An 18,319-nucleotide genomic window follows, 5' to 3' on the forward strand; every position below is an offset into this window, starting at 1 on the left:
GCTGGCCAGGCAGTCTCAATTTGTGTCTAGGCTGGAAGGCATTCACAGTGATAAAAATGCCTGATTTTATAATAATAGCATCAATATAGTAGAATTAAACTCAGCAGGTTGGTACTGGGGAGAGGGGGAGAGGAAAGAAGAAATGGCAACACAATGCTATAAAAATGGCATGGGGGGGTTGCTGAGCACAATGGACAGGGACCAGAGCTGCAGGAGTCCCATTTATTTTGTAGCAGACAAAGGGATTGTGTAGAAATTCAACTTGCATTTTTCTAGTAAATTAACAGTCTTCATTTATAGGAAATGAGAATAGTATCTATCCAAAAATCTTGCGTCTGTGACATGGTATGATTGAAATATTGTTGTGACATGGGTTAGACTGTAAATCCTATAATGTGTTCTGCTACCACTCTGCATCCCCTGCTGTGAAAAGCCTTACCTCTGCACCTGTGATCTCCAGCATTTGCCCGTTGGCCAGAGTTCGAATGTTGTTGGTCTCGGTGACCGGCCGCCCATTCTTAAACCAGGTGATGACAGGTGGTGGTACTGCATTTGATTCACACTCCAGTGTGGCTGTATTCCCAGTGCGGACACTGATTGTGCGAGGGGAATCCCCTGCACGGTCCTTAATAGTTGGTGGAACTGTATGAACAGCAAAGCACTGAAGACTGTAAATGTGACACAAACCACATTGCACCCCAACTCAAAATGGAAAAGAAAGCACATTGTAAGAACTTCCAGATTGGCATTCGATCACAAAATCATATCACTGCTTAAAGCAGATTTACAAGGTGACCTTTCACACATGTTGGAAGTAAGCCATTTCAGCAGACTTCCAACAATGATGTGGAAATGGCAGCGTACTGTATTTTTCTATTAAGACACTGAGCTTAAGGGCAAGAACCATAGTGGAGGACACCACAAATGTTGAAAACAGTAGGAGAGAAGAAAATATAAACCAAGAAGCAGTGGTTAGATGATGCCAAGCTTTGGTTTTAAAAGCCTGTATGTTGGAAGGGAATAGAACAACAAGAACTTGCATTTGTATTGGAACTTTTAACATAGAAAAATGTCCTAAGGCGCCTCACAGAGGAATAAGGAAAGACAGGCGCTGAGCCAAAGAAGGAGAGATTAGGAGAGTGGGTTTTAAGGAGAGTCTTATAGAAGGAGAGGGAGATAGAAAGGCAAGAGGTTTAAGGATGGAATTCCAAAATGTGGGGCAAATGGAGGGACAATGCACAAGAGGCTGGATTCAGAGGAATAAAGGGCTTTGATTGGGGGTGGGGGTGGGGGTGGGGGTTGTAGCGTTGGTTGGGATTGCAAGAATAGGGAGACGTGAGGCCACGGCAGAATTTAAGGATGAGAATTTTAAATTTGAGGCACTGGGGATTGGGAGCCAATGTGGTTAACAAGGATGAGCGATGAGTGAGCACAACTTGGTTTGCGATAGGATACAGATGGCAGAGTTTTGGATGAGCTGAAGTTTGCGAAGGGTGGAGAATGGGACGCTGGCCAAGAGAGTATTGGATTTATCAAGATTGAAGTTTACAAAGGCTGTGTATTCTCTTTGATCCTGCATTCTCTCCATCACGAATGCTGCCTACTTCCACCTTCATAACATCACCTGCCTCTGTCCTATCTCTCGGGCAGATGGGCTGAGGAGAGGTGCTGGAAGAAAAATGAGAGAGTAATTGAAATTCAGGGCTAGGATAGGAGGGGAACTGAGGGAGGTTTGGCTTGGTGAGCAAAGGAAGGGGAAAAGCGGCAGAGGCAGCTGAATGGATAGTCTTTATCTTGGTGATGAAGAAATCCATGAGCTCCTTGCACTTGTTAGAGGTGAAGGTGGATAGGGAAGAGGAGAGTGGTTTAAGACGCGGTTAATAGTACAGAAAAGGAGTCTGGGGTTATCTTTGCTCAAGGATGATCCTAGAGTAGTGGGCAGTTTTGGTAGAGGAGAGCGAGGCCTGGTAGAACTTAATATGGTAAAGCCAGATTTGGTGATGGATGGCTCAGCCAGTTGTGCAGCAGGTGCTTTGATGTTTGTGCTTTCTGGACTTGGAGGGAAGATAGCGGCCGTACAAGGGGAATAACTGGTATGGGAGATTAGGAAGGTTTTTCTGGGGACAGGGGCATCGAAGATGGAGGTGAGGGACTGGTTGAACAAATTGACAGCTGCAGGAGGATCATGGCAAATGTAGGACCTAAGGCTGGGTAGTTGGAGTTTAGAGCATGCAGTTGTAAGTAGCTTGTGGCAGGGTGCAGAAGGAAGTGGGTTTGAAAGAGGGCAAGGTGATGTGGATGGTGAGGGATACAAGAAATTAGTTGGAATTTGTCTTGCCAGTGATCAAGACTATGGGAGTAGACAGAGGAAGGTAAGGAATTCTGCATCAAAACCACTATCCTCCATATGCCCACTTGCTGCTACAGTCGATGGGGATGGGGGAGGGGTTGGGGGGGTGGAAGAACTGGCTGGACAGTCAGACATGGAAATTACTGACTATAATACTAATAATTTTAAAATTCATTTTTCCTTCTCAGCGCAGAATGGATTTGATTGCTCTAAGAAATCAATTATATTTTGACCAGCTGCAAAAAGCCAAATACTGGGGTTGCTGCTACATTCTCATTAAACACTACAATTGTACAGCTTGAAAATAACTCACAGGTTCAATTATAACAAAATGCTGATAGGTTGGTTAGCATATGTTAATATTATAGGTGTATTTCTCCACTAAGGTGGACTACAATAGGTTGTATGCGTGGGAAAAAGGGCTATTTAAAGCACAACGTAATCTGCAGGAATGTTAATATAGTTCTCTCCTTTACTCAATTGAGAGAATTATGTTAGCTATTAACAGATGGAGCGCTCATGGTACTACTTTCTAAACCAAACCATATTCATGTTCACAGTGGAGGTACAACCAGAGTTTAATCTGTATTGGACTTACAGCCATTCACATTGGCTCTTAGGTGAGTTAAGAGTATCCCAGCATTGTGGAATAGTAAATAAAATCAGGAAACATTGGACATACCCAGCAGGTTGATGAGCTTCTGAAAGAAAAAGACCCTTAATCAGAGCTAAAGACGGGGATAAATGGAGCACAGAACATATGGGGTTTCACTGGCTGTTGCTGGTTAAATTTCAATTTTGATAAATAGTTCCACCCAATGTTAATTTATCTTTCTCTTTCAGATGCTGACAGACCTGTTGTGCATTTTCTGTTTTTGTTTTACTTCCACCATATATACATTCGGATGGAAGCTCAGCCCAACTATATGGCCAAACTATGGCAAATTATTTTGTAAACTACTGTACTACACTCTGCATTGTAACAATTGCTTCCTTTTTTTTCAGTAAACTTTACTAAATAATCTCCACTCTCTCCTACGTGTTACTTTTCATGTTACAAAAAATATGCATGAGGTTACAGATATATTACAACTAGTGTTCTGAGACCAGTATCTGTTGCCTGTCAGGCATCAATATTGAAACTTTTGAAATGCAGCTTCAAACGAGACTAGACTTTTTCTGCGCTCTGCTGAAAAGTGAAACTGGTGTGACTCATTCTGTGCAGTAAAATTCCATGATTGTTCAATATGCACCTAAAACCACTTTGCATTCACGTAAAAGTGCAGTTTGAGTGTATCCTTAAAGCGATTCCAAATGATATTTTGCTCAAATTCATTTGAAACGAGATAGAAAAATATGCCACGATGTGCAGAACAGAAGGATGTGTTGATAAAGGATCCCACTAGAACATTAGCTGTAGCCCTAACTCTAACTTAATCTCTCTGTTTTAGGTGCTATCTGTCCTGCTGTGCATTTCCATTATTTTCTGAATTTATTTGAAACAAACTGGAATGTCCATATTTTTATTTTACTACATTCGCCCAAATAAAATATCACCCCTGGTATACTTACAGCTTTTCTTATTTAGAATATACATTTTCAATTAAATTATGAGTCAACAATCTGAATGCGTTTATTTAAATTGAGATTGGCCTCCTGACGAGAGTTGGACTTGAGCCAGTCGCATGCAGATTGTCAACAGTTTGTAAAAAGAGCAGATCTAACTTCACTTCATTACTCTGGCTCCACAGCCAGATGGTCTATATTGTGTTAGAGGCAGATATTAAAACCATAAGGTGCTCTTTCTGCTATCCAAACTTGGCGTGTTGGATATTTGTCATTATAATGCTTGTATAGGCCCTAAAGTGTGGAAATCAAAATCTAATTTAAAATCTGCTGATATCACAATGGCTCAGTGACTTTACATAATGGTTTAAAAAAATATATATTTTTATCTATCTTGGGTAGAAAAATATAAATCTGAACTCATCCAAGTTCCAACTCTTTATATGAAGTCACAATGAATCAACTAATTTAATATCAAAGCACATATTTATTCATCCAAATTAGGTAACATCAGTATTTATCAAATTTCTCAAACTAGTTGATAATTTGTGAGCAAAGATGCTCTCCTTTTTTACATGATGGACAAATTATGGAAGCTAACTGCTAACCAAATTGGTAGATTTTGTTTGTGATAAATATTCGTCATTTAGGCTTCCGTCTTCAAAGCTACAGCAGATGATGGGAAATCCGAGGCAGGTTAATAAATTTGTTGGTTATTGATTCAAAACCCGTTAACCAAGCTTCACTACATGTTAACAGCTGGTTTGACAATTTTTTCATTGAGGATTTTTGGCTATTGGTGCAGGATATCAAGGCTGGAAAAAGTGTTAAGAGGAGATTAGATAAATTAAGATTGATGATTAGATGACACGAAGGTTGGGTTTTAAAGCCTGCAGTTGGAAAGAAAGAAAGATTAAGGAAGGCAAGATTTTAAAAAGCCTAAACTAATAGATAGATTGGAAAATAAACTCACAACTGAGTTTTGCAGTTGTGAGTTTAATTGACAAATTCAAACTTGTTGGCAAATTATTCACTATTATTTATGTGCTTAGCAAAAAGCAGCTTCCATAAACAGATCCACTTCTCCTACGACCTCCAGTCATGTTGTGAATGGGAATAGCATACCACAGAAATAAAAATTCCCATTTTACTGTGATATTTTGCATTGGAGATTGCGTGGGCAAGGCAGAAAACATTAAGGTGTCAGATTATCATTCGGGCTAAAACTACCAACACAATTTACTTACCAGAATTATAATTACACAGAAGCAGAAAAATATAACAAAAGGCTAGAAGTACAAACATTTAGAAAATGATAAAGATTGAATCAGTCCACAAGAAGCAGTGTTCCTGATGTGATGTTAGAATCATTAGAATCTTACAGCATAGGAGGAGGCCATTTGGTCTATCGCACCTGTATCTGCTCACTGAAAGAGCTACCACTTAGTCCACCACTGTTTCTAATACAGCATTGCATGTCCTAACAACCCTCTGTGTAAAGAAATTCTCCTACCCTTATTCCTTTGGCAATGATTTTAAATATATGCCCTCTAGTTACCACCTTACTGACCAGTGGAAATAGTTTATCCCAAATTAACTCATCAAAGCATCTCAAACATCTCTATCAGATTTCTTCTTAACCTTTGTTCTAATAAAAAGAACCCCAGTTTCTCTAATCTTTACTCATAACTAAGGCTTCTTATTTCTGGTATTATCTTAGTGTATGTCATCTGCAACATGTTCATCGCCTTACAATCTTTCCTAAAGTAAGATCCTCAAAACTGGACACATTATTCTGGTTGCATCCTAACCAATGATATGTATAGGTATAGCATTACCTTATTTGCTAGTGTGTGAGACAATAATCCTGCCTGTTTCATGAAGTCAATTACAGAAACTGAAATTGAATTGAAAGCATCTGAAATTGAACATTGAACTAAGGCTGACTAGTAATGTAGTCTCTTTCCGAGAAAAGAAGCCTTTTACGTTACAGGTATTAAACACAAGATGTTTTTAACGACTGATTTTCCACTTCATGGTGGTGTTCTGTCAGAGTGAGACTTCCACCAGCCCCTCCAACACTGCTGCAACTGCAACCAATTTTCCTAGGTTGATGTTCATTACTCACGCACGGTGGGAACATAGGAACAGGAGTAAGCCATTCATCCCTGAGCCAGTTCCGTTAATCAATTAGATCATGGCTGATCTGTAGATCAACTCCATTTACCCGCTTTTGCTCCATATTTCTTGATAACCTTACTTAACAAAAATCAATTTCTCCCTAATTCCCTGACAATCAAGCAAGCTCCAGAAGGCCATTATTCGTGACAAATCACAAGACACTTAAACTGATATCCCTTTACCCCCCACCCCACATATCCCGGTTTCCTTAAGAACATAGGACAATGCAGAACCAGAAATGACTATCCCCATCCAAGAAGCTGGTCCTAAGAGTCATACCACTCAATAGCCGTGTATACCAAAAATGTATCCATCTCCCTCTTAAAATTTATAACATCTTCCACTTCCTCCCTGGGTAGGCTGTTCCACATAATTACTACCTTCTTTGTATATAAATTATATTTTACCTGTGTATTTACCTTTTCTTGTCTAAATTTAAATCCATGTACCCCTGTCCTACAGATTGTATAAATATTGACCATTATTCTGGGAACCAGAAGATCCCTAGAAGATCTTAAATATCTCAATAAGGTCACTTCTAAGTGGAAGCACCACCTTTTTCCAATATAAACATTCCTACCAGAATAGTTTTCCTTTCTTCTTAGCTCAGGTGACCAATCCCATTTATGAACTTTGTTTCCTTTCTTGTGTTCCCTCTAAGGCCAGGGTATCTCCACTGTACACAATACTCAAGACTGGTATCAATATGCCAAGTAAGCCCAGTGACCTCACTGCCACAGGCATCCGTGCCTTTTGCGATTCCTTTTGTTTATACAAAAACTTTCAAAACTCATTTTCTGCAAGTTTCCGATTGAATTGGATCAGAAATTTATAATACCAAATAACTTTTCGTGAAAAAAAATCAAACTATTCTTAAATTTGCCCTGAAAGAGTTTCATTCAAACAGTAATTCCAAACACAAAGCTTAGTGCTCCCTTACCATGATGATATATACCTTGCTTATCCCATTTTACCTTCAACTGTTATTTCATATGGCCTATTCTCTTTATTTCCTGTGCAGTATCACATGGCTCTCATGAAAACTCTATAAATTATTGCGGTGCTGTCTTTCATCTCTTTGGTCCCTATGCACCTAATTCTGACCGTAATGATATATACGAACCATAAACAGTGAGGTAAATCTGCTTTTCAGCTTCTCCTGCTTGATTCAAGGCTAAGCATGCGTATTTCCCTCCATCTGACAGCTTAGCCCGAGGCAGCTGAACAGTCCGGCCTCCTGTGAGACAAAAGAGTTTCAGAATCAGAAACAGATTCCACTATTCATCAAACTAAAGGACACGACTGGACAAATCCTGTAGATAGTATATATATTTGTGTCAATGAAATCCCACAGCAATAGGAGAAAAAAAAAACTTTCTACACAAAGCCAGCATCTATAAATTCTGAAAAGTATAAGTGCAGAATAATGTCACCCATGCACTACAGTGTGTTTGTTTGGACACTAACACCAACTTCTGCTCAGTACTTTTTTCTCATTTTTAAGAGCTATTGTTGTCGCCTAATACCTCTGGTCCACATTAGTTGCTGCACCTAATCTCTTTACTCTTTTTGAGCAATTAGTTTTGCATCTTGCTTAATTAGTTTAACATATGCGTGATTCTTAACCTCCTAGGATCATGGAAATGTTATGCCAAGAAGGCAGTTGGGCTAGGATGTATAATTTAGGAAATTAAGGTAGACCATTTTTCATGAGTTTTGCTTTATTTATCTTTAAGGATCAGTCTGAAATTTGCAGAATTTTTCCTGAGGAGATTTAATCGAGTGGATGAAGTCCACGATAAGAATGGATTGTACAGGGTATGTGGAAGGAATGGGCTTGCTGAGCAGAACGGCCTTTTCTTGTTCCTTGTTTTCCTATGTTCTGATAACATCAGTAAAAATGATTAGATCTATCTTGCTGATCTTAAATTTAATTTTGATTTAGAGATGAGTGCAAATGTGGGTGGTCCTACTGTGTTGTCTTTATTTTTGTAACATTCCCTCTTTCCGAGGCTTATCCCCTGCCCCTGCATTTGCGCAATTCTCAAACCTTTTTTTAAAATGCCTGCCCACATTTGCGATCATCTCTAAATAGAAATAATATTTAAGATCAAAAAGTTATTTAAATAAAATTCAAATGAAAATGGATCACTTTTGTTTGTTTTTGGTGCATAGATGCAGTTAATCACATCCTATAATGTGAACCCTGTTAAAGCACAAGAAGACCTGTCTCTAGAAATCTGACATTACTTCACAAATATTCAACTGCGTCTGAATTCCATGTATTGCTGTGAAGTGATGAACGGAAATACCTGCGGGAAAAAAATCAATTTTAATATAGTGGTGCTGCCTTTGAAGGCTGATATTAATTTTCTGCATTTCCACTCCTCCTCTGTTCCCCACCTCAATGAAATACATTTAGCCGGGAGCGTGGGGTGATCTGTAACTGTAATTAATATCGCTCTCATACTGCTTAGCAAGAGGTGCAATACAACAGCAGGTTACTCTGTCCGTAAATGGAAACATGCCTTGGGCAAAAAAATCCCAACTCTAGATATCTGTACTTTCCAGCAGACAACACAAGCTGCAATGTGCAATACCACCAGCATTTTGTGGCTGGGCAATGGTGGTAGCAATCCTGCCGGGAACCTGCTATGGAAGGGTGATGGAAACTGGTTCAGGGTTCTGGTGGTGTCAGAGGGGCGGGTGAAAGTACTGTCCCACCCCCTGGAACACTGTTGCTGGGAGGGCAATCCTTACCGTGAACTCATCAGACACATACTAAACACCACAGCAGCATTAGATTTATAGTCACCATTGATTACCAGAAAATGCAAATGAATGGTCAAATTGAAGCACAGGAATGATGCATTTGGCTTTGAACCTCTCTGTGGACTCCAAAGTTGCTGTCAGTGCATTCATTAGTTACATGGTATTCGGTTTACAGCTGGTTTATTATTCTGATACTGAATACAGAAAAACAGCTGTAAAACTTTATATGAATGAGACAAAGCTGCCAGGATCTCTGGAAATGAGCTGCAGCAGTAACAAGGACATTTTAAGATCAAGGACATATGACGGTCTGCATTCGTCCACTATAGTGAGCTTTTAGCAGTAACCTGCTCTCAACTAACACATCAGCCAATGTAATGCAGTTTCTGTGAAGCAACACAATTTGTCTGTAGCCTCCATAGCAATTTCCCCTTTTGTTGGTAGTTTTCTTTTTCTTCCTTTTTTTGCCATTTTTTATTGCCATCTCCCTCCGGTTATCTACCATTGTATATTCTTCAATCTGGAGCACAACGCAGATTTGGCTTTGATTTCCCTGTAACTGCCCTTAATTTTGCTCCTCAAGAGAAAGGAGCAAACAGCAGCTTGTCTTCTCCCAATCAGGCTACTTACATTACATCAATGGCCATTTTTACTGGGAAACCTATCCATGATGAAGTACGCAATCAATTAGATAGGGCAGCAAAGTGTAATGCCAACTCCCTTCACAATATGCTTAAATGTACAAGATGGATGTCTCCACAACATCGTACAGAACCGTAGGCAGTCAACAGTGTTTATGAGTAAACTGAGGGGCAGAGTTAGGAACAGAGAAAAAAAAACAGGGATTGAGATGGAAATCACCCCACAAATATTATGGCTCCCATCCAAAATATTAGATATGAGCAATGATATATAGTAGAATATCAATTGGGCCTGCCCCTGCACCTTCAACATATGTAGACTCTATCCTGGGTTTATTAGCCTTCAAAATATGAGATCTCCCAACTTCCGTTCAGAAAAGGCTGGCTCAATCCCTGAAAGTGCGATTGCTTTTCATCATTTTCAAGTAGGGCCGAGTTTTCCTTGAATGATATGAGATTATATACAAACACCAAAGGCTATATATACTGTACAGTTGTGAAGTGAGCCTAATTTGCAAGAATGCATGGTGTGAGTTGTGTGGTAAACATTACAAATAATGGTGAGTGCTCTGTGCTGGTAACCTCAGCATCAAGACCAATCAAGTTGGTCAGTCACTGACTGTCAGTGAAAATTCAAAAGAAAACGACACAAAAAGAACCAGTTTCTTACCAGGCAGAATAAGAATGTTGGTGTTGGATTGTAGAGGTTTACCGTCCTTGAGCCAGCTGAGGCTGGGTGGTGGAAAAGCCGTGGCCTGACACGTCAAAGAGATGAAGTTGTTTATCACAACAGTCATGTTCTCTGGGTTGATGCCCATGATGCTGGGAGGCACTGGGAAATACAAAGTGAACATTTTTTTTAAAGAAGGGGTTTCTCTATGACAGCAATAAACAACGTACCTTAGATCAGAATATAACAAGCCAGGGGCTAATTTAGTTTGTTCTTATTTTGTTGGATATATGGTTTTCAAGCCATTAGTGGTAATGTAGAATATTTTAGAGTCGATTTCTTGGGGTTTCTGATTTTCCCAATGTGACATGTGAAATTGCTGACTAGTAATAACAATGTCACTCACCATGGACATTTAAGTTGAAGTATTTTTCTGTATTTCCAGCTACATTTTCTGCAACACAAACATATCTGCCTGTATCTGACACTTGAGCATTGAGGACCTGTTAGTGACAGTAAGAACGGAATCTTAATGACTTTTACAATGACACAGAAATGCCCAGTCACAAAATGTAAACATTGTTTTGCTTTACAAGTTACTTTATATTGTAGTCAGTAACATTAAGCTTCAGCAATGTGTATATAACATTACATATTAACATCTGATACTCTGTCCAACTTTGTTCCCTTCAATTTTCTTCCCTCCTGTTGGGAAGGTGCTGACTCACGCTGAGGTATGTTTCCAAGGCACTGTGAACCTAGACAATGAATGCCAGCAGGCTAATTGATTGTGAAGAGCACTTTAGCCAAGTCTGATCCTGTCATGACCTGGCGTCCACATCCACACTCTGTCCGATGATTTACTGGCTGTGAACCTGGCTTGGTGTTTCCTCCCTAGCTCAGGGACACGCACGCTGATTATGGAACCCTAGTGCTGCTCCAGCTACAAAGAACTAAGTCAGCAGACTTGGCCCATCCTGGTCTGTTGGACTCCGTTCCACACTAGAGAGTGCACTCACTTACTGAGCCTTCGGGGGAGGATTCTGTCCAGTTTTATCTGAAATGTTAATTGTTCTCTTTATTTGTACAATAAGTCATGTACAGTTGCTGTATTCCTTTACAAATAGACTTTGAAATCCATTTTATTGACTCAGTGTCAACAGTCTCCATGTTTACTGCTCTGATCTGGTTGACTTCCATTTAAGAGAATCATGAAATAAAATAAAATATCTTCATGAAACCAGACTAAATATCTTTCAAACAGCGAAAAGTAATTTCAGGAGCATAAGTAGATTGAAATGTTTAGTGTTTTTAAACATAGTACTGTTTCCAGTTGGGGAGGCAAGCTATCTGCCAACTGAAAGCAACAGGCCAAGCTATTAACAATAATATTGGACATCCCTTTGACAAGACACCATGTGCTTTCTGCAACTTCTTCAAGCCTGTTTATATGAAGTATTTAAAACACAGTGAAAATATTTAGATAGAAGTAGTGTCGGATGAATTCTTGGTCATGAATGAATCACCTCAACATTGCCCCATTAAACACAAGCATTGATAATTTTGGGGTTCACACCTGAAGAGTTCGCCCATTGGAGTGGAGTTTGTGGGTGTCGTCTGCTCTCAACCGCTGCCCGTCCTTCAGCCAGGAGATTTTGGGAGTGGGAGTTCCGCTGACCATACAGTCCAACATGGCGGTCTTGTTTATCAGCACAATGACTTCATCTGGTAAATCACCATCAGCCCCTTTAATGGAAGGAGGAGCTAGATGGAAAAGCACAATGCAGTTAGGAATTGTTCAACGATATCCTTTTGAACTTTTGCCTGTAATACCAAACTACAGCAATGAAAAATCATCAGTTTGCACTGCTTTACTCAATAAATGAGTTACACTCAGTTCCATGAGAGCAGTTCAGTTCAGATGACATGAGATTGAGCAGGGCTAACCAAATTATAGTTACGCAATTGGATAATTGGGATTTTTAATAACCAATAAAATAGCAGGATTTTGGTTGCCAGCAGTGAGTTTTGTTTAATTCATTACAAAGTATAGTTTATTCAGCTACATAACTTGTCTTGATAATTGTGACCAAGGGTGGAGTGGGGGGGGGGGTGGAAGAGAGATTCAGCTAACATTTTTAAGACACGTAATTCATAAACTTAAGCATTATTGTGCCGTGCCACGAAATTCATTGGTTGGTTGTGCCCACGATACTCACTCATAACTCTCAGTTCGTACTGAATAGAATCCTCGCCTGCTTCATTCATAGCCACGCATGTGTACCTCCCAGCATCCTCGGTTTGTGCTCTGGGAATTTGTAGCACACGTCCTCCTAATGGATAACGAGCACAAATTGATATCTTTGAATTATTAGGCTTTAAGGAAGTATTTCTTTATATCTAATACTAAATTTAATCAAGGAACTCAAATAATATCATAAGTCGTGACATCATCTCATATTTTATAAGTACTAGTGGATCTCCCGTGGCACTGCTCACTGGTATTCTGGCCTCTGGAGCACATGTGTGATATTTAGCTGCTAAACCCCCCTCCACCCCCCCATCCCCCCACCCTGCTCGATCCCTTTAAGGCCACTGTTCAGGTGTTGCAATTGGGGAAGTGGTCTAAATAGGTCCCGAGGTAAATCATAGGCTAATTATCGTTGAGAGTTTCTCTAGATTGGCAGGTGCTTGGTTCTTTTCCTTGGGGAGAGACAAGGTTATCTCAAAGTCGGGGAAAAACAGCTGAACATGACTCACTTTCTTCCTTTTTTAAGCTGTGATGTGTTGCTGTTTTACACAAAATGTGACATCTGGGGTGTGGAGCATACACTCAAAACAATGATTTCAATAACATCAAACCAACGTTAATGACAGTTCAAAGTAGTACTAAAATTACATTAATTAAGACTATCAGTACAGAATAATATTGTCACAAAATTCCTTAGTGTATAATATAGACTAAGGAGCCTGGATTCATGGTGCATCAAAGTTCTACCTGCCATGAGGATGCCCCCTGGCCCGTTTCATGGGGACAGGGGTTTTTTTTGCATTTTTAGGCAGACTCCCTGGCCTACACAGAGGAGTCCACCTGGAAGGGGAATGGAGATTGGGTGCAGCAGATCTTGGAGGCACGATGCAGCATGCCATTGCCAGAGGTCTCTTTACCAACTGCAGAACTTCGTATTTTTTTAATATATAAAAGCACTATAGCGTCCTTTCTGGCCCTTTAAAATTTAAATATCCCCTCTGCCATCCATAACAATGCTGTACACCAGGCACAAACAGGCATCCCTTGTGTCCACTGTTGCTATGGCACAAATGATGGAAATTATTTCAAATGACATATTTCCGTCATTTGCAGACCATTACAATACACCCACTGGAAGTAATGGGGGATGTATTGCACTTTCTCCTGTCACTTCTGGTGGATGAACATCGATGTGGCAGAGGAACGGGTTCTGAAGAATTTCCTGCTCAAGTTATGTCTGGGTGCTGGCATAACTTGTACATAAAATCTAGGCCAGGATGTCCAAAAGATGGCTTGCATTCTGGATCAAGCCCACGTACATGGAGTGCAGCTTGCAGCATCTCCCCTCCAATGCTGCTGCTAGTTCGTATCACTTGATTGAAGGTCGTTGCACAGTACAGGCAGGTTATTCATGTGATATCATGAATTCTAACCCACTGTGTACAGTGGTGTTTAATCACTTGCAGCAGTAGCAGCAGCAGTACTGCTGAGGGGAGAAGAGTCGAGAGCCACACTAAGGACAGGAGAGTGCCAGTGTAAAATTGGGTGGGAGGGGAACTGTGCCAGCATGGAATATGTAGGGTCAGGGGGATGAAAACAACAGTGTAAGCATAAAATTGGAGGGGGGTAGTTGAGTGTCGGCATGAAATTAGTGAGGGGGTAGGGGAGAAGAGAAGTGAGACAATTTGAACTGGGAGACCAGGGGAAAAAGAGCACCAGCTTGAACTAGAGGAGGAAATGGGAGAAGAGAAACGACTTTGATTTGGAGGAAGGGGGAAGATGAGTGCCAACTTGAAGTGGGAGGTGGAAAGAGGAGAGAGGACACAAAAAGAGTAAGAAATTCTTAGCCATCCTAAGAAGACGTGTCATCATACTGAACACAAAAAGATACACAGGCATTTTAGTCGGGTTGGGAAAAAAGGGGGAAGAAGAAACAATACACACTCCAATCACAGAAGAAGTTAATGAAAGAAAGAAGAAAGAACTTGCATTTATATAGCACCTTTCATGACCTCAGGACATCCCAAAGTGCTTCATAGCCAATTAAGTACTTTTAAGTGTAGTCACTGTTCAAATACAGTAGCCAATTTGCACACAATAAGGTCCCAAAAGCAGCAATGATATAAATGAGCAGAAGATCTATTTTAGTGATTCTGGTTCAGGGATATATATTGGCTTGGACACTAAGTTCAAAGGTTTATCAAATGTGTAAGAGGAAACTTTTAGATGATAAAAAAGATAATCTCAGTGAGGCGATGGAAAAACTTTCAAAGTACAAAAGAATGTGCAAATATCAAAGATGATTAAAAAAAGGGAGAAGCCCACACAAAGAAAAGGTATAAAAAGGGGGAAATTGAAAAGAAGAACAAAATAAAAGTTGCAGATGTAGAAGGTCTGAAATGAAAATGGACAAATGCTGAAATACACAGTAGGTCTGCCAGTCTGAAAACAGAATAAAGAGGCTAACAGGCAAACCACAGGGAGTCCTGGTCACACGTGTGGTCAAAACATAGATGTTTGGCAAACTGTTTATCTAAATTTGCTTTTGATCTCCCCAATCGAGAGGGGAACACCCTGTCAGCAGTGAATACAGTATACTAGATTGGAGGAAGTGCATGTGAATTGCTGTCAATTTACATTTAGACAATGATGTGAGAGGAGATGAATCAAATGGTGTTACATCTGCTGTGGGTGCACAGGAAGGTGCAGGGGAAGGATAGCTGGAAGTAGGGGTGGTGGAGTGATAATGTAGGGACCAGCCCCTGCAGAAAGCGCAGAGGGGAGGGGAAGATGTGCTTGGTAGTGGGATCATGTTGTAGGTGGCATGAATGGCAGATGATGCTCAGGCAAATGCACGGGGCTGGTGGGTTGGAAGATGAGGCCAAGAAAGAGCATGTTGTTGTTGTGAAAGCAGGGGTAGTGGGTGAGAGGAATTATTTTGGAGTTCTAAAGCATATTAAAAGGTAATTAAGAGCTCATTGTAATGTATGTAGATTCTACTTGAATACAGCATTAATAATACGTGAAATATGGAAGTTTTAAGGTGATTGGCAAAAGAGCCAGAGGCGACACAAGGAAACATTTTTTTACGCAGCGAGTTGTTATGATCTGGAATGCACTGCCTGAAAGGGTGGTAGAAGCAGATTTACTAGTAACTTTCAAAAGAGAATTGGATAAATACTTGAAGGGAAAAAAATTACAGGGCTATGGGGAAAGAGCAGGGGAATGGGACTAATTGGATAGTTCTTTCAAAGAGGCGACAGAGGCACGATGGGCCGAATGGCAGCCTCTTGTGCTGTACCTACTATGATACTATGATTTTAAAAATTATTCATTTTGGTGTTCCTGCGGCTGTGACTAAGAATGGTTTTTAAGATAATAAACATCCTTAGGTGGCAATTAAAATTGCCAATGTTTTCTTAACAACAAATTATATTTTTGATTTTTTAGTAACTTTCCTTAAATGGGAATTTATGCTGCCAATATTTTCTTGAAAGAAATCAAACCATTATAATCTTAACTATTATTTTTAATAGGATAATTAACATTTTTGTAGTGTTAATAGGCAGGATGCATGCTGGGGAAGGTGCCATAAAACCAATTCTCATTAAACAAATGTTGCTTAAAAAGGGTATTATTGCCCCAGTTGGGAATTTTCAAACATTGTCAGTTCCTGACATAGCCAAACACAGCACAGTCTGAAAACTCTATAATATGGATACAGTCTAACTCCTCTTCATTCAAAGTTTTTGAATTATCAGGAGTAGACTGTACATACTACAATCCTGGCATGCTGACTGCCACAGAAAGTTTGTATTGTAGCAGGTGCTATATTATCTGCAGCATTAGCTGTTAGGTTTCTTTTTTTACAGGGAGAACATTTTGTGACAGATTGGATTGCTGGGGGCTGATCTTGATTTCAATGGAAATAAAAATTGGGAGAGATGCAAAACGGGCTGGTGACTTTCTATCACCCGTTTCACGCTATCGCACAAAGTCAAGATCTACTCTCTGATGTGATAATATAATTTCCTAACTGATAGCACAATTGCACCATCTTCTTTTAACTAGTCTGGTTGACCTAACCTGCAAATTCATTCACATGACAATTTTGCCAAATGAAAATTCTCCTCTAAGCGCTGAGGTAAAGTAGTGGCTATATCACCATATATAAGAAAAGCAATTTCCAGTGTGCAAGTTCTGTAACTAAATACTCCATGGTACAAGACTTAACCTGCAGAGTTTGAGTGACTGTAGCTGTCAGTGACTTCACATTACAAGCATTTTCCTTCTGTCTGACGGTAAAATTTGTTCATACCTGGCAGTATCAGAACTTTGTCACTGGAGGTCAGCAGTTTGCCATCCTTGTACCAAGTGAGAGATGGTGGTGGAACAGCATTGGTTTCACAGTACAGCGAGATGGGATTGTTAATGACTACGTCCTTAAAATCAACACTTCTGCTCCCCTCCAGAGCACCACCCTTTGTATCTCGAATATATACTGGCTTCACAAAACTTGGCGGAACTAAATAAAAGATTAAAAGAATAGTCATAAGATACTAAATACAAAATGTTTTTTTTACAAATCTCTTTCATATTAAGAATGCAATTTCTGTACAATAAAAGGCACAGCATAAGTGCTATTATGGACCAAGTTAACTTCCGTATCCTATAGATGTAAAAGGTAACTCTGGTTTAGGCTGTCTAACAGTATACAGAAGAGAATTACATACACAGACATTTACTTAAAAAATTCTGAAATTATAAGAAAAAAGTAATCCAAATTAATCTTTTTCTATATTTTGTGTATTAGGTGGTATAACAACAAGGTGAAGTCAGAAGGAATTAGATCCATCCAAGCCAACTACAAGACTGCCAGACCTTTTATCTGCCTATATGGATGTCAGTCTAAACCGCAGCACAGTGTTCTGTTGATTAAACATTAACTTGCTACCTATTGATTGTAGATTTGATTCATACTGGTGAAGACTCGGTTGAATTCTCTGTGTGGTTGGCAGGGCCAAGTGTCATAGATCACCTCAGCTTGTTTATCTGGGAGAGGTTTTTTTTGAGTCAAGCATCCTTCGCAAGCTGGTTGTATCACAAACTACTTATAGGAATAAGCAAATAATGCAATCTAACCTTGAACATTTACATCATAGTCTTTTTCATCCTCTCCAGCGATATTGGTGGCAACGCAGGTATATCGTCCTGTATCTGAAATCTGGGTATTCTTGATTTGAATGATGCGGCCATTTGCTGTGACAGTGATGTGATCATCTTTCTTGAGAGGCTGGGAACATAAAGAGTTGTTTTTTTTTCCCCATGAAAATTCAAAGTTTTCAATCTTCATTTACTTTACAGTAATAATCATAGAAACACTTACACTTTGGGAAGGCTGATCTGAACATCTTGCTGAAATCTGAACAGATAAATGGATTGTTTGGAAAGAAACTGATGCTACTACCTGTATTCTAATAGAAGTATTGCTGTTTTACTCTCACTCCTTTCCTGAAGATGTTGGCACTTGCTAATATGGTTCTATGAGATGCTAATGCCCTCCATTACCTTGAAAAAGTGGCCATTCTTGATGACTGAGCCCAGGCTATATGACTATGATGGTCAAAACAGCCAAGTTAGAACCTGTCCTCACCTGACATCAACACATTCACTTCCCTGCACAGAATGAGAATTCTGGCTGACATGTTTATGTATCACTATAATGATCCACTCAACTATTACCGGATGCATTGAGAACACCAGAGCATCTTATGCTGGTAACTTCATATACAATTTGTAATCTCTTACTTATTAAATGTAGAGAATAATAGATACCTGGGGATGACTATAAGATAGCAATCTAATCGACAGAACCATAGAAATTTACA

The 18,319-nt window shown here is 39.7% G+C and overlaps 1 protein-coding gene across 4 annotated transcripts in view; it reads right to left on the reverse strand.

Annotated features, from left to right (window-relative positions):
* The window catches only part of hmcn1 (hemicentin 1), a 505,541-nt gene that overhangs the window by 112,556 nt on the left and 374,666 nt on the right, over window positions 1-18,319 (reverse strand). For all 4 annotated transcript variants that reach the window (XM_067990488.1, XM_067990487.1, XM_067990489.1 and 1 more), the window contains 8 exons: window positions 17,574-17,724; window positions 16,750-16,956; window positions 12,400-12,513; window positions 11,757-11,944; window positions 10,587-10,683; window positions 10,181-10,342; window positions 7,221-7,334; window positions 440-642 (listed from right to left, as the gene is read on the reverse strand). In XM_067990488.1, coding sequence (XP_067846589.1) covers window positions 440-642; window positions 7,221-7,334; window positions 10,181-10,342; window positions 10,587-10,683; window positions 11,757-11,944; window positions 12,400-12,513; window positions 16,750-16,956; window positions 17,574-17,724 — 1,236 coding nt within the window. The remainder of the gene's footprint in view (window positions 1-439; window positions 643-7,220; window positions 7,335-10,180; window positions 10,343-10,586; window positions 10,684-11,756; window positions 11,945-12,399; window positions 12,514-16,749; window positions 16,957-17,573; window positions 17,725-18,319) is intronic.

The sequence above is a fragment of the Heptranchias perlo genome, chromosome 9, assembly GCF_035084215.1.
Source record: "Heptranchias perlo isolate sHepPer1 chromosome 9, sHepPer1.hap1, whole genome shotgun sequence".
Lineage (NCBI taxonomy): Eukaryota > Metazoa > Chordata > Chondrichthyes > Hexanchiformes > Hexanchidae > Heptranchias > Heptranchias perlo.